Below are 15,864 nucleotides of genomic sequence, written 5' to 3'. Positions count from 1 at the left end.
TAACCACTGGCCACTGTAAGGGAAAAAACCCAACCTGTATAATGGTTCAAACACAATAGAAGTTTAATCGTTACATGCATATAATGCAAAATGGGTATCTGTGAACAGCAGGCAGCTTTCCTCCAAGCCATGCATATCATCTCGTCTTCAACTTGTGGCTTCTGAGGTTTCCATGCTTTTCAGCATCCAGCTGCAGAAGGAAAAAGAGTATGGAGGAGCGCACCTGGAAAATTATTCCGGGTCCGGTTTAGAATTAGCACACCTCAGTATCCACTGGCCAGAACACAGCTGCAAGGCCAGAGCTCTGTGCAAGGCTGGGAAATAATGCCTAGTTAAGTGTCCGAGAAGAAGAGATGGGAATAGTCTCTGCCTGGGGGCCTCACTGAGAACCAAGCTCCTCCTAGATTATATGTATCTAGAAATTTACAAACACTTTGTCCCTACCAAGCAACCACTCCCACCCCCAGCCCCTGATAACCTCTAATCTACCTTCTGTCTCTCCAGATTTGGTATTTAGAGATTTTGCGTAAATGGAATCATACAGTATTTATTCTTTTGTGTCTGGCTTCTTTCACTTAGCATCATGTTTTCAAGGCTCATCCATGTTGTTGCATATATTCCTTTCCATGGCTGAATAGTATTCCATTGTATGGATGATCACATTTTGTTTCTCCCTGCATCCGTTGAGGGACACTTGGGTTGTTTCCACCTTTTGGTTGTTGTGGGAAATGCTGGTATGAACATTGGTGTACAAGGATCTGTTTGAGTCCCTGGTTTCAGCTTCTTTGGATATATACCTAGGAATGGACTTGCTGGGTCACATGGTAGTTCCATGTTTAACTTTTTGAAGACCCGCCATGCTGCTTTCCACAGTGGCTGCTCCATTCTACATTCCCAAGACGCCACATCCTGATTCCTTTTGCCTCCTTCCACACCCTCCCTTAGGACAGCTTGAAGAGGCACCCCATCTTCTTCCACTCCCTCCTCTGTTTCTTGGGCTTCCTGTTCTATGGAGTTGCTCCTTCCTTACAACAGAGTGGGGTAGAGTCTTGCAGAAGACTGCAAAGTCTTCAGTGAAAAAGGGCAGCAGAGTAGGAAACCTAGAATCAAATCCTGCTTCTCCAGAGACCTTTTTCTTAGGAACTGGGGAGATTGGGGGCACTCCGGTAGGCAGCCTTCCTGGACTCAGTCGTATCAGTCGGAGACCCCAAGACGAGTCAGAATTCACCTCCCAGATGGTTCGAATGAAAAGCACGTCATGAAGAGACGCCTTACAGAAGGGGGATCAGGTTTGGAAAAAAGGAAGACATACTGAGGCTCCCTGAGGGAACCATTCCCACCCATGCATTCCTGGAATCCAGTGGGAGGTGGAACCGTGTGGAGAGAACTGCTGCCAGAACTAGGGAGAGCAGGCAAGAAACACCCCAACCTCCCTCCCTCCCCTAGTCTCCAGCTGGTGCCACCCATTAGCCAAACTCCACCAGGAGCCAGCTTGCAAGGGACTCTGGGAGTTGTAGTCCACAGAGCAGGCTGGAGAATGGACCTGGAGGGCAAACGGAGATTACCCAGCATGCCCCTGTGTGTGACCTAGCTGTACACCCGAAATTATCTAGTCCGCTCTATAATACAAACCAGAGATCGGCAGGATGCAGCAGGGAGCCACTGCAAACTCATTAAAATGAATTAAAATGAGAAATTTGGTTGCTCGGTCGCACCGGCCACAGTCCAAATGCACGCTAGCCCCAAGGATACTGGATAGCTCAGAATAGAATGTTTCCATTATCGCAGAAGGTTCAACAGGACAGCACTGGCTGGGGTCACCTGAGCCCATACAGGAGGTGGGATGGAGGAGAGAGGATTCAGGGCACTGTGACGGAGAGCAGAGAAGGCAGTTTTCTGCCAAAATCTCTTTTGGGTTGTTCTGGGGTTTTTTTCCCCTAGTTGTGAAAACATATATACAACATAAACTTTCCCATCTCAGCTACTTCCAAGCATATCATTCAGTGGGATTAATTACAGTCGTAATGTTGCGCTGTCCTCACCCCATCCATGACCAGAACTTCCCCATCTCCCCAAACAGAAATGCTGCCCTCATTATGCATCAACTCCGGGTTCCCCCTGCCCCTCACCCCTGGTAACCTGTTCCCTACTTTCTGTCTCTATGAATTGGCATATTCTAGCTATTTCATATAAGCGGAATCATACACTCTCTGTCCCTTTGTGTCTGGCTTATTTCACTCAACTTGACGTCTTCAAAATTCATCCATGTTGCAGCATGTATTACAGTGTCATTCCTTTTTATGGTAGAATAATAATCCATGGCATGGATGAACCACATTTGGTTTATCCATTTATCTATTGGTAGACACTTGGGTGGTTTCCACCTTTTGGCGATTGTGAATAATGCTGCTATGAGCATGAGTATACAAATAGCTGTCTGAGTCCCCACATTCGTTTCTTTTGGGTGTATACCTAGGAGTGGAATTGCTGGGCCATATGGTAGTTCTATGTTTAACTTTTTAAGGCAATGCCAAACTGTTTTCCACAGCAGCTGTACCATTTTGTGTTCCCACAAATGCATGAGGGTTCCAGTTTCTCCACATCTGTGTCAACACTTGTTATTGTCTGTCCTTTTTTATTACAGCCACCCCAGTGGGTTGACAGGAACTTTTATGAAGTCCCTCCCTTTAAATTTCCTTGGGATCGTCACCTCCATTTTAAAAACTATATTTTTTCCTTTGTGTCAGAGAAATGCACGTTCCCAGGACTTTTCAAGGCTGGGAAGTATTGCTGAATAGTTAGAAGTGAATGGGGCAGGGAGAGAGCCCAGTGGAGTAAAAACCCAGCTCCACCGTGGAATAGCTGTGTGCCCATGGGGCAGTGACTTGACCTCTCCGAACTGAAAAGTAGAGTAAATGATAGGATCCGCTTCAAAGGATCATTGTGGGAATTGAATTAGATAATACATGTCCCCTGACCCCATAACAAGCACTCAATAAATGTCAGCTACTTTTTCTATTTTTTCAACTTTATATTAAAGCATAACTTACATACAGAAAAGCACATATATCATGTGGGCACAGCTTGAGTAATTTTCAAAAAGTGAACACACCCATGCTATGAGCACGCAGATCAAGAAAAACAGAACATCCTCCAGCCACTAGAAGCCCCCTCATGTCACCCCAGTCCCCAGCAACTCCACCCTGACGTGGAACGGCATACATTAGTTTTGCTTGTTTTTAAATTTGTTTTCTTTTCTTTTTTTTTAGTTTACTCACCATCCTGGGATGGGAGGGGTGCGAGGCACACAACTTAAAGAGTTTAGGTTTAAGCAAGCCTCCAGGGATTGTAGATAATTGGACCACCATACTTTGCCATTCCAGAGGCACCACTGCTTGAAGTTGGGCAGTGTGCAGCCTGTGCAACTGTACTAGTAGCCCTGGTGGAAAAGGAGTCAGCGTGAAATTCTGCAAATAGCACTGAGCAAGGGTCCAGATAACTGTTTCTAATTCCCCTTTAAGTCCTGATCATGCTACTCCCCTGCTCAATAGCTTCTTAGCAAAATTCCTTAATTTTGCTCTGCGATGGGGCTTACATGAACTGGCTCCTTGCTATCTTTCTTTTTTTTTTAAAGAAGTTGTCAGTTTATGGAACAATCCTGCATACGATGCAGGATCCCCACATACCACTCTATTATTAACACCTTGCATTTGGTGTGGTACGTTGGTTACAATTGATAATAGTACGTGTTTATACTTGTACTACTAGCTGTATTCCATGGTTTAACTTAGGGGTCACTGTTCGTGTTGTGCAGTTCCATGGAATTTTTTTAAATTTTATTTTAAGCACATGGAATCATACAGCTCGCCCTCTCTGCGTTTCTCCCTTGACATTGCATTTGTGGTATGCTTCATGTTGTTCCTGTAGCTGTAGGTCATTCATTCTCTTTGCTCTGTGTATTTCATCACCAGTTTATCCATTTTACTGATGATGAACATTTGGGTAGCGTTCCAGTTGCTAAAGCTGCCGTTATGCAAAATACCAGAAATGGATTGGCTTTTATAAAGAGGATTTATTAGGTTACAAATTCCAAGTTCTACAGTTCTAAGGCCATAAAAGTGTCCAAACTAAGGCATCAACAAGATTTCACTGAAGAAAGGCCGATGGCATCCAGAACCTCCGTCAGCTGGGAAGGCACATGGCTGGCGTCTGCTGGTCCTTTGCTCCCGGATTCTGGTTTCAAAATGGCTTTCTCCAAAATGTCTCTGGGCTTCTGTCTCTTTTACCTTCTCTCTCTCAGCTCCTGTGCATCCTTGCTTGTTCTCCCAGGGCATTTCTTTTTAAGCCTCTAGGGGTTCTCACTTAGCTTCTCCGAGGCAAACTCTGGGTTTCGTCTCTTAGCTTAGCATCTCCAGACATCTTTCCATCTGCATCTCCAAGCATCTAGGTCTGTGTCAGCCCCTGAGCTTTCTTAAGGACTCCAGTAAACTAACCAAGACCCATCTTGAGTGGGTGGAATCACACCTCCATGGAAATAATCTAATCAAAAGGTCTCACCCACAGTTGGGTAGGTCATGTCTCCATTGAAACAACCTATTCAAAAGATCCCACCCACAATAGGTCTGCTCCCACAAGATTGCTTTAAAGAACATGGATTTTAATGGGCTACATAACAGATTCAAACCAGCACAGGTAGTTTCCATGTTTGGGGCCGTTACAAGAGAGCTGTCAAGAACTCTCGTACGTTTCTTTTGAAGACCACAGTTCACGTTTCTCTGGGAGATGTTTCTAACTGTGGAATTTCTGGGTCATAGGGTAGAAACCTGTTTAGTCATGGTGGAAACTGGCTAACAATGTTCCGAAGAGTTAGACCAACGTAAACTCACACCAGCTGTGTGTGAGAGTTAGCTTTTGTTTTATTTTGACCTGAGAGTCCCTCTCCCATAGAAGGCATCCAAAAAATGTTCAGGAATGAAATTGGAAATGCTTCCCATTTCCTCCAGACTTTACCCCATCGCATTTCTCTTTTGGACCTCCAAGCACCCCTTCTCCATTGACACCTTGCTCCTTGCTCACAAACTTGTACAAATCTCCTCAATCAGGAAGACACCCCCCTCCTCCCCATCCCTCCAACCACAAGATGATGTTCCTTCTCTCCTCTTAGGGAGAGGTTTCCTTTCCATGGCCTCCTCCAGTCCTGGTAATGAACAACTTGCCCCGACCCTCTAATCTCCAAAGCCAGTGGCCATCCGCTTCTTGATGTCCCTGGGCACCCAACCTTCCCATCTGCCAGTCTTTCTAGAATCACTTACCTCCCCACCTTCTGGGAATTTTGCATCTGCTCCTGCCCTTTTTATCTAAGAAAACACTGCTCTTTAAGAGGGCTTCAGGAGCCACCAAAAATAGAAACGTGTCCTTTTGTTCAATCCTCTATTTAAAAAGGCAAATAGAAAAGAACCGTTCCAACAGCAGAAGGTGAAAGAGCTCGAGAGGACCTAACGTGAGAGATAAGAATTTAACATTAAGAGGAGAAAATGCGGAGACATATCTGTGCAACCCGGGGATGGGGTAAGACTTCTTAAATAGAATGTTAAAAGCACAAACCCTACAGCAAAAAATGTAGGATTACATTAAAACAAACGTTCTTGATTCATTATATATTACATGAATTTTACTTCAATTTTTTAAAAAACTTCTCAAAAAAAAAAAAAAACAGAAAAGCAAAAAACTAATGTTCTGTTCAAATAAAGGCACAACAGGTGTGGTTCAGGAACCAACCTGCCTGGAGCCAGATTGTCACTCCACCATTCGCTGTGAATCCTTGGGTGAGTTACTCAAACTCTCTGTGCCTCAGCTTTCTCATCAGTAAAATGGAGATAATATCTCCCACATGGGCTTGTTTTAAATGAATTCACTTGATATATATTTAAAATCATGGTAAGAACTAAAGAAGTGTTGAGTGCTGGATAGAATGGTAGAAAAATGGTAGAAAAAATTACCAGGGAATCATATCTAACTGCTAACCCTTTAGGTAGACCTGACACACGTGTGGCCGTTTTCAGTGTAAATGAATTGAAACTGAATGGAATTTAAAACTCAGTTCCTTACTCACACCAGCCACATTCCAACCGCTTAATAGTCATTTGTGGCTACTGGCTACCATATCAGATGGCACAGATATAGAACATGTTCATCTTGTGGACAATTTTATTCGATGGCACTGGTCAATGTTATACAAGGAAACATCTTCAAATCAACAAGAATAACCCAGCAACCTTAATAGGAAAATGGGAAAAAATGTGAACAAGCAGATTAAGGAAGAGATGTCAGAAAAGCTAATAAGCATCCAATATCAGAAAGATGGAAATTAAAATGATGGATATCTCTTTATTTCTTTTACACTGGAGAAAAATGAGAAAGGTGGATGAGCCAAGGATTGGAGGTGAGGGGATAAGAGAGCATAGGAATCTCCCATACAACTCCTGCAGCTATGGCCTGGACTGGTCACTCTCAAGGGGAACCTGTAGCATTTAAGCTGATTAAGTCAAAACCTATCCGCAGGTGGACTTCCAGGTACCCATATTAGGGCAGGTATGAGAATGTTCACTCAGCACCATTGACCACATTAAACATTATGTCGGTTCCTCTTGAGGGAGAAGAATAAGAGTTAGAGAATGAATGAATGAATGAATGAATGAAGAGGGGGTGTTGCACATCCCGAGATGAACATCTCAGTTCCAAGGCAAGTTTAAGCCTCGGTTGAAGGTAAATCCCTTCTTCTGTACAGCCATCCTCTTTTGTGCAGACACAAAAGCATCTGGCCAAAGAAGAGGAAGGGCTCTTTCCCGTCATGTGCCTCTTTCCCGGAAGCATCCAGCAGACTTTGGCCGCGGTCCTGCTGGTCACATGACTGGGTCATGTGATCAGTGCTGCATTGCAAGGAATCCTGGGAAAGAGTGCCCATCTGGCATTCTCTTCCTCTTTGATGGAGGTGGGCTCTCCAAGCAAGGGAGGGGATGGGGTGGCTGTGGGATAAACAACCATCAGTGTCTTCCAAGATTCTTTTTCCAGTCCCTCTTCAACCCAGCCTTCCATCTCTTCTAGAATATACTCCATTACTTATCTCTGTACTTTCCTACATTTTTACTTCTCCCCCATTCATTGTTTCAACAAACATATTTATTGAGCATCTGCTGTATTCCAGGCACAGTTTTAGGTGCTGGAGATACAACTATGAACCACAAGAGGTGAAAATTTCTGTCCAATAGAACTTTCTGGAATGATCAAATTTTCTACATGCTCACTGACCACATATGGCTGTTGAGCACTTCAAATGCAGCTAGTGCAACTGAGGAACTAAATTTTTAATTTACTTTAATTTAAATTTATGTTTAAATAACTGTTTGTCTATTGGCTACTGTATTAGACCATGCAACTCTAAAAGCCAAAGGATCCATCATCTTCTCTCCCTTGACAAATAAATACATTCATTTTTCTCCCACCTTGAAAATCCTCTCTGCTCACAGCCAGGCTCACAGCCCCATCTTGCTTTTCTTTTCCACCACCCTCTGGTAAGACTCCCCAGTGACTTGAATGCCTCACATAGTGGATGATCTTTATCCTTTACATTTTAACTCAACTTCGTGGTGCTTCTGAGGCTGTCTTAGTTTCCTGGGGCTACTGTAACAAAGTATCATACACTGGGTGACTTAAAACAATACAAATGTATTGTTGCACAGTTCTGGAGACTAGAAATCCAAACTCCAGACATCAGCAGGGCTGTGCTCCCTCTGAAACCTGGAGAAGAGAATCCTTCCTTGCTTTTTTCTAACTTCTGATGGTTGTGGGCAGTTCCTTGGCTTGTGGATACACCACATGGCCTCTACCCTGTGTCTCTGTACCTCTTCTCTCCTTCTTATAAGGATATCAGTCATATTGGATTGAGAGCCCAGCTTACCCCAGTTTGACCTAATTCCATCTGCAATGACCTTATTTCCAAATAAGTTCACATTCTGAAGTCCTGGGGATTAGGACCACAACATATCTCTTTGGGAGGCACAAGTCAACACATAACAGAGGCCAATGACTTCTCCTTTCTCAAAACTCTCTAACTTGGCCCACTGTCTGCTGGGTCCCCACCTCAGTGATGTCTTCTTTTCCATGAATCCCTTCCCCAGTGTTCCATTCAGACCTTCAGCTTTTTTCACTTGAGCCCTCAACACTGGGATATCTGGTCTACCATAACCATGTCCTTCAACACTCCTTACTCATTCAGTCACCTGCTGGGCCATAAAAGTTGCCACAGGTGCTACAAAGAAAAGGTCTCTGTCCTTGTGGAGCTCACATTCTAGAAGAGGAAATGAATAGTAAATATAAATGAATAAACAATATAATTCCACAGAATGAAGGGGCAGGATCTCTTTAGCTAGAATGGCTGGGGAAATTCTCTCTTGGAAGGCAAAACGTGAGCTGCAACCTGAAGTATTTGAAGAAGTCAACCATGCAAAAAGGGAGAGAGTGTAGAGGATGGGGGCAAGCATTCACTGTTGAAGAAACAGCCGATATGACAGCCCCAAGGAGGGATGGTGTTTTTCCCATTGGCAGAACAGAAAGAAAGTTGGATTGGCCATAGTATGGTGAGGGCCGAAATCAGAGCAGCTAGCAAGGGTTACAGTAAAGGGGTCATGGCAAAGGATTTGGATTTTATTCTAAGCCTGAGGGAAGCTGCTGGAAAAATTTCTCTAGGGGGTTATAGAAATTAGCATCTCCAACCCAATTCATTGGAACCCAGATCCTCATCTTCACCCGTAGTGGACCCTTCCTTCTGTCTTCCCCATCTCTACTGCCAAAATCCCTGGACTCTCCCTCCACTCTTCTCTCTTCCACCCCATGCTCAAATGTTACAAATATCTTGCTGGCTATCAGATTGATCTACAAGTGCTTCTGACTACCTAACATACAATGTATTTTTCCATTGTCTGCTTTGCTTGTGGCTGTATCCCCAGCCCCTGGCAGAGTACCTGGTGCACGGTAGGATTGGTTAAACACTAGTCAGATGAATGAATGAACCAGGAAGCCATTCTTCCTTTCTCTCTCTGTCTTTAAAATTTTTTTGCAATAACATATATAAATAAAATTTGCCATTTTAACCATTTTTAAGTGTACACTTCAGTGGCATTAATTACTTTCACAAGGTTGTGCTTCCATCACTACCACCCATTTCCAAAACTTTTTCAACACCCCAGACAGAAACTCTGTACCCGTTAAGCAATAACTCCCCACTGTCCACTCCCCCCACCCTTGGTAACCTCTAATCTACTTTCTCTCTCTATGAATCTGCATATTCTTATTATTTCATATAAATGAGATCATACAGTATTTGTCCTTTTGTGTCTGGCTTCTTTTACTCAATATATGTCTTCAGGCTTTATCCCTGTTGTAGCGTGAATCAAAACTTCATTCCTTTTTATGACTAAATAATATTCCATTATAGGGACATACCACATTTTGTTTATCCATTCATCTATTGATGGACACTTGGGTTGTTTCCACCTTTTGGCTATTGTGAATAATGCTGCTATGAACATTAGTGGACAGTCTGAGTCCCTGTTTTCAATTCTTTTGGGGAATTCTCAAAAGAAGGTGAGGAGCTTTGCTTCTCTCTGGTACCCATCCTCCAACTTCCAGGAATGGAATTGCTTGGTCATATAATAATTCTATATGTAACTTTTTGAGGAACCACTTTCCTTCTCTTTCTTCCCCACCATTGCTCCCACCCCATCCAACTAGCCACTCAAGGCAGTGAAGCACGACAGTTGACAACTGAGGTTCTGGAGCCCCTGTAGTCCTAGCTTCGAGCTCATACTCAATGGTGTGGTTCTCCATGTGTTGTTCACTTCTCTGGGTTTTAGTCTCCTCCTCTGTAAAATGGGACTCATGTTGCCTCCCGTTGTGATGCCGGAGGGATTTGATGGGATGAGGCAACCTCCTGGTACACGGCAACTGATGGCAGCTATATATAATCGGTGCCTCCTTTGTACGCCCACTGCCTGTGCCCTAGTTCCGTTCCTCATTACACTGGCCTGCTCTGTGGCTCCCTTCTAACTCCTGCCTCCATCACCGTCAATCTGTCCTCTCAGCTGTCGGGGTTGTCTCCCAGTGTCAGCCTTAATCATGTCCTTCTGCTGCTCTGAAACCTTATGTGACTCCTCAGGGTTCCACGGGACCAAGCCCCTCTCCTCGGACAGCCTCCACCACCCAGCCCTCCACTACCTCCTCCGCTCATCTCTTCGTTGCTTCCATCCTTCCAGTGAAGGGGGGACAGAGATCGGACATGTTGGGTGTTGGCCGGGATTGCTCCAGGCAGAAGGGAGATTGGGTTATCTTCATTTCTGAGGCTTGAGAGTTTCAGGAATTTAGCGATGGCCACACGATCCAGGATTTGACTTGAAGTCCAGGCATCTCTGGCTGGGTGTGCTGAGCTCCGCAATGAAGCTACCCTCCATCCTCCCATCTGCTCTAATTTCCTCCTCATTCGTGAATCCCGCAGACCTGGGTCCGGAGGTATTTGCACTCAAATCTCTTGCCCACTTAATAGTGTGGTCCCCAGAGGATAGGGTTTGGTTTTTCCCATTGGTATTAGGAAAAACACCATTGCGTTCAGCACCATTATCCCTCATCTGGACAGGTGCTGATCCCTCCTCCCCAGTGTCCCTGCTTTTTCCCATGCCCTCTACGGTCCACACTCGGTCCTCCAGCCACAGAGATCTTATTTTAATACAAGCCAAGTTCCCTCCCTCCTTTGCTCAGAACCCTCCATGGCTCCCACCTCACTCAGAACAAAAGACAAAGTCCTCCGTGCAGCCCACAAGACCCTGTGGGATCTGCCCCATCACCCCCTGCCCTCATCTTCCCATTTGCCCCCTCATTCGTTCTGCTTCTTTCTGAACCTGAAATGCACCAGGCATGGTCCAGCCTCAGGGCCTTTGCACTGGCTGTTCCCCCCTGCCCAGAGAAGTTCCCGCACCTGCCTCCCCTGACTTATATGCAGTCCTGGCTCAAATGTCACTCTCTGCACTGCCCACCACCCACATGTGGCTGTTGAGCCCTTGACTTGCGATGCATTGTAAGTGTAGACTATGCACCAGATTTCAAAGACTACTCCAAAGAAAAAATGAAATAAAAGTTCTTACTAATAATCTTCTATATTGATTGCCTGATGAATTGATAATACCTTGCATAAATTGGATAAAATAAAACATATGGAAGTTAATTTTACCTGTTTCATTTTACTGTTTTCATGCAGCTACTAGAAAATTTTAAATGTCGTATGTGGCTCTCGCGTTGTATTTCTACTGGGCAGCGCTAGTCTAGACATTTGACGTAAACATCGACACTCCTCTCACTCTGCCCCATGCCGGCAACACTCCCCTCCCTTCTCCCCTGCTTTACTCCTCTCCTTGATACCTATCACCTCTGACTTCCAGCATATTTTGGGAGGTTTATTCTTGGTCTCCCCCATGCAGGCAAGGGTCCCTGTGACTTGTGTCCCCAGCAACCAGGATAGAGCCCGACACACTGCAGGTGCATCGTTTAATGTTTGTGAAGCAATTAAATGCCTGTCGTTTGTGCTCCACTCACTAACCAACAGCTTTTCACATCTGCCAATGATGAAAGAAAGTAAAACACAAGGAATGCAGTGGTGGTCTCTGAGGCAGAGTTTGAAATCAGAAAGTTGGTGGGAGTGGTGGAGAGAGAATCAGAGGAAATCGAATTCCACATACTTTGGGGTTGTATCGCCTGCCCCCTCCTGCTCTCCAGCTTCATGGCACATCCTCTCTGTCCAAATCCCAGCCAGGTTCCATCTCAGCTCCTATCCCAGGCTATGTCTCCTAGCCATTCCTTCAGCCTGGAAACGTCTTCCCCCACTGACCTCAGTTACCCCACCCATCTGTGAGACCTTGACTTTGGGGTGCCCCAGACTAGTTAAGCCCAGCTTCTGTGTGCCCTTAAAGCTCTTGTCTTCCCCTTCTGAGACTGCACCACACCTGTGACAGATTCATTCATTGCCTGTTGTTCTGGTTTGCTAAAGCTGCCATTATGCAAAATACCAGAAATGGATTGGCTTTTATAAAGAGGTGTTATTTGGTTACAAAGTTATAGTCCTAAGGCCATAAAAGTGTCCAAACAAAGGCATCATGGTTTCCAGAAAACCTCTGTCACAGCATGTGGCTGGTGTCTGCTCCAGGGTTCTGGTTTCAAAATGACTTTCTCTGGGACGTTTCTCTCTAGGTGTCTGGGAGTGTTCTCTTAGTTTCTCCCAGGCAAACTCGGGACTAGAAAAAGTCTACTTTCAATGGCCATCTCTAAAGTGTCTCTCTTGGCTGCAGCACCGAGCTCATTCTGTTTGCTAGCTCTTTTATAGGAGTCCAATGATTTAATTAAGGCCCAGGTTGAATGGGCAGGGCCACACCTCCATTGAAATAATCTAATCAAAAGTATCATCCACAGTTGGGTGGGTCACATCTCCATGGAAACAACCTAATCCAAAGATTCCAACTTAATCAACACTAATAAATACATCTGCCTCCACAGGATTGCATGAAAGAACTTGGCATTTGGGGGGACATAATACATCCAAACCAGCACACGTGTACAGGCACACCTTGGAGATGTTGCAGGTTTGGTTCCAGACCCCCCACAATAAACTGAATATCTCGATAAAGCAAGTCTGGTGAATTTTCTTTCGTTTGTTTCTCAGGGCATATAAAAGCTATATTTACACTCTACTGTAGTCTGCTAAGTTGCATTATGTCTAAAAAGACACACCTCAATTAAAATGTGACAATTAAAAAGTGACATGAAGTGAGCATACGCTGTTGAAAAAAACAGTGCCGATAGACTTACTTGACGCAGGGTTGCTACAAACTTTCGATTTGTAAAAAAATGCAGTGTCTGCAAAACTCAATAAAGCAATGCACAGTAAAATGAGGCATGCCTGTATTATTTGTTAAGTCCTGTCTTCCTTGCCAGCACCATGGGGCAGGAATGAATTTATGCTGCTCTCAGCAGCACATCGGAGATATTCAGTTGCTCAGATTTTGCCAGTTCAAACTAATATGCTCACCTGTGCTCCGGGAATAGTCTTGAAAAAGTTGGGAATGCTCAGTGTGTCTGTTTGGGGTGCCCCAGAAGCACACCCCAAAACAAGAATTGAGGTGCATGTAGTTTACCTGGAGGCGATCCCAGAAGTGATGGTGGGAGAGAGCAAAATGAGGCAGAAGGGAGAATCTTCAAGGAAGTTACCGCTGTGGGCACTTGGGCTTGGTCCCACTGGAGACCCAGGGAGAGTTCACTCCTCGGAGGGATCTGGAACGAGGGCATGGGAGCTGGGTAGTGGACCACCAACTCCCATCAGTCGGGTTGAGGGCTGCTGTAGAGGCTTGATCATTCCACAGCCTGACACAGCATCAGAGAAAGCCCTCCAGCAAAGAGATTCAGCTACCTCTTGGCCACAGGCTGAAGTGGGAAAGCCTGACCTCCTGGACGGCACACAAGATTATTTTCCGTGATCGTCCTCTCCTTAACCTCAGCCCTCCCAGTTTGGGCATTCCTTGTCCATCATCTGAAGCTCTGATGACAGTCTTTTCTTTTGACTTGCACCATGACAGCTCACATGACATCCCTTACCTCTGAAATGGATGTTTCAGGAAACAGGTGTGGAAGGTTCCATGGACTTCCTGAGAAGAGGCTCTTTGGACCCTTTGTACAAGAAGCCATTCTTTACAAATGAGTCAGTCTTAGTTTCCCTGAGCTGCTGCGACAAACACCACACAATAGGTTGGCTTAAACAATAGGAATCTATTGTCTCAGGGTTCCAGAGCTCAAAGGCTTGCTTCCTTCTGGTGTTAGTTTTGCCACAATCCTTGGGGTTCCTTGGCATTCCCATCATGTTGTGATGGCCTCTCTTTTCTCTTCTGGGTTCCTGCTGACTTCCAGCATCCATTTCTTCTCTGCATGCACTGGAAATTCCTTCTGCTTATAAAGGATCCCAGTCCGGTTAAGAACCAACCTCATTTAGTTGGGCCACAATATTCCTAGAAGCACTGTCTTCAAGAGATCCTAAAAACAGTGGGTTCACTCCCATGGGAATGTGGATTAAGATTAAGAACACATCTAAATTGGGGTACATGATTCAGCCTACCACAAGGTCATGGGACAGGGTCTTCCCAGGAAGGTTTCTACAGACACTCAACTTTCCCATTGGAAATGACTTGTTCACTTCCATTTACAATGGTGACTTTTTAAAATTGTTTTGCAACCTAAAATTCCCGATTTTAACCACTTTCAAGTATGCAGTTCAGTGGTGTTAATTACAATGTTGTGCTACCATCACCACCATCCATTTACCAAATATTTTCCTTCACCTCAAACAAAAACTCTGCATCCATTAAGTAATAACTCCCAATGCCCCCCCCCACTCCCCCCTCCCCCAGCCTCTAGTAACCTGTAATCTACCACCTGTCTTTATGAATTTGCTTATTTTAGGTATTTCATAGAGTGGAATCATACAGCATTTGTCCATTCTTGAGAGTGACCTTGGACACAAGCTTGGGATCTTAGCCTCCTTTTAGGATGGATGCTTGTCTGTCCACATGGGCACACTGTTTCTTTTTCATTTATTTTTTAGTTGCTTAATGCACTTCCAGTGCACTTAGAGCATTTCACAAACTTTAACTCTTTTAATCCCCTCCACCCTTTGAGGTATTGGTACGACTTTTATCCCCATTATGCAAGTGGGGAAACCAAGGCATGGAAAGAAGAAAGTGACATGCCCTAGGTCACCAAGCCAGGAAGTGGCAGAGCTGGGATTCGAACCTGGGCATCCTGGGCTCTTAATTTGAACTGCTTTCCTACCAGTTGGTAAAGAGCTGTTACCTCTGAACCCCCAAAGGGACCCCCATCACCCCAGCCCCTTCCCCAGGCCCCGGGACTCCCCACAATCCACTCTGATTGGTGGAGGCCACGCCACGGGGGTTGTGAAATCTATGGAGTCACCCCAGCCCCTGTGCCATAGGGAAGCATTTGTTCCTCTCATCCCAAAGAGACCAACATTTATCGAGCACCAACCATATGCAGGGCTTTGTAAATCATCTTTTATACCATAAGACACGTACTGTTAACACCATTTTACAGATGATGAAACTGAGGCCAGCAATGTCAAGTCACCCAGCCGATAAATGATGTCGGTCCCCAAGCCCTCCCCAAATGTCTGACCCCAAAACCCACCATCTATCTCCCGTTTTGGCTTCTTTCTTCCAGCATCCTGGCAACAGTCGGGACCGAGTTTGACTTACGGACGTTGAGGGCCGTCCGAGTTCTGCGGCCACTCAAGCTGGTGTCTGGAATCCCAAGTGCGTGAGTTTCCCGCCCTGGCCAGGGGGTTGCTCGGGGGTCCCGGGAGCACTCAGTTTCCCCCTTCTCGAGACCTGCCCCAACCTCAGCTTCTCCCTCCCAGCCTGTATCAGGGCAAGGTCTTTGGGGGAGTGCCCCAGAGATTCACCAGGCACCTGGCAGCAGATCCAGGTGAGCTCCCAAAACCAAGCCAGGCACCTCACCTATAACCACGGCACCCATTTATTGAGTGCCTACTGTATACCGGGAGCTACCATCTCATTCAGTATTCACAACCCTGTGAAGTTGATTGTGCTGAGAGCTCCATTTTGCATTTGGGGAAATTAAGGCTTACAGAGGTGATCTAACTGGGGTCACATGGCTGAAAAGTGGCAGAGGAAGGCGTTAACCCAAGCGTGACTCCAAGCCTGGGTAGTAAGAATGTCGGCAATGGCCATTATCATTTATTGA

The 15,864-nt window shown here is 45.3% G+C and overlaps 1 protein-coding gene across 11 annotated transcripts in view; it reads left to right on the top strand.

Annotated features, from left to right (window-relative positions):
• CACNA1A (calcium voltage-gated channel subunit alpha1 A) overlaps positions 1-15,864 on the top strand; it is a 322,216-nt gene that overhangs the window by 173,798 nt on the left and 132,554 nt on the right. For all 11 annotated transcript variants that reach the window (XM_037818101.1, XM_037818099.1, XM_037818097.1 and 8 more), the window contains one exon: positions 15,322-15,413. In XM_037818101.1, the coding sequence (XP_037674029.1) occupies positions 15,322-15,413 (92 nt within the window). The remainder of the gene's footprint in view (positions 1-15,321; positions 15,414-15,864) is intronic.

The sequence above is a fragment of the Choloepus didactylus genome, chromosome 25, assembly GCF_015220235.1.
Source record: "Choloepus didactylus isolate mChoDid1 chromosome 25, mChoDid1.pri, whole genome shotgun sequence".
NCBI lineage: Eukaryota > Metazoa > Chordata > Mammalia > Pilosa > Megalonychidae > Choloepus > Choloepus didactylus.
Note: the sequence above shows the minus strand (reverse complement) of the source record. Positions and strands in the feature narration are given on the sequence as shown.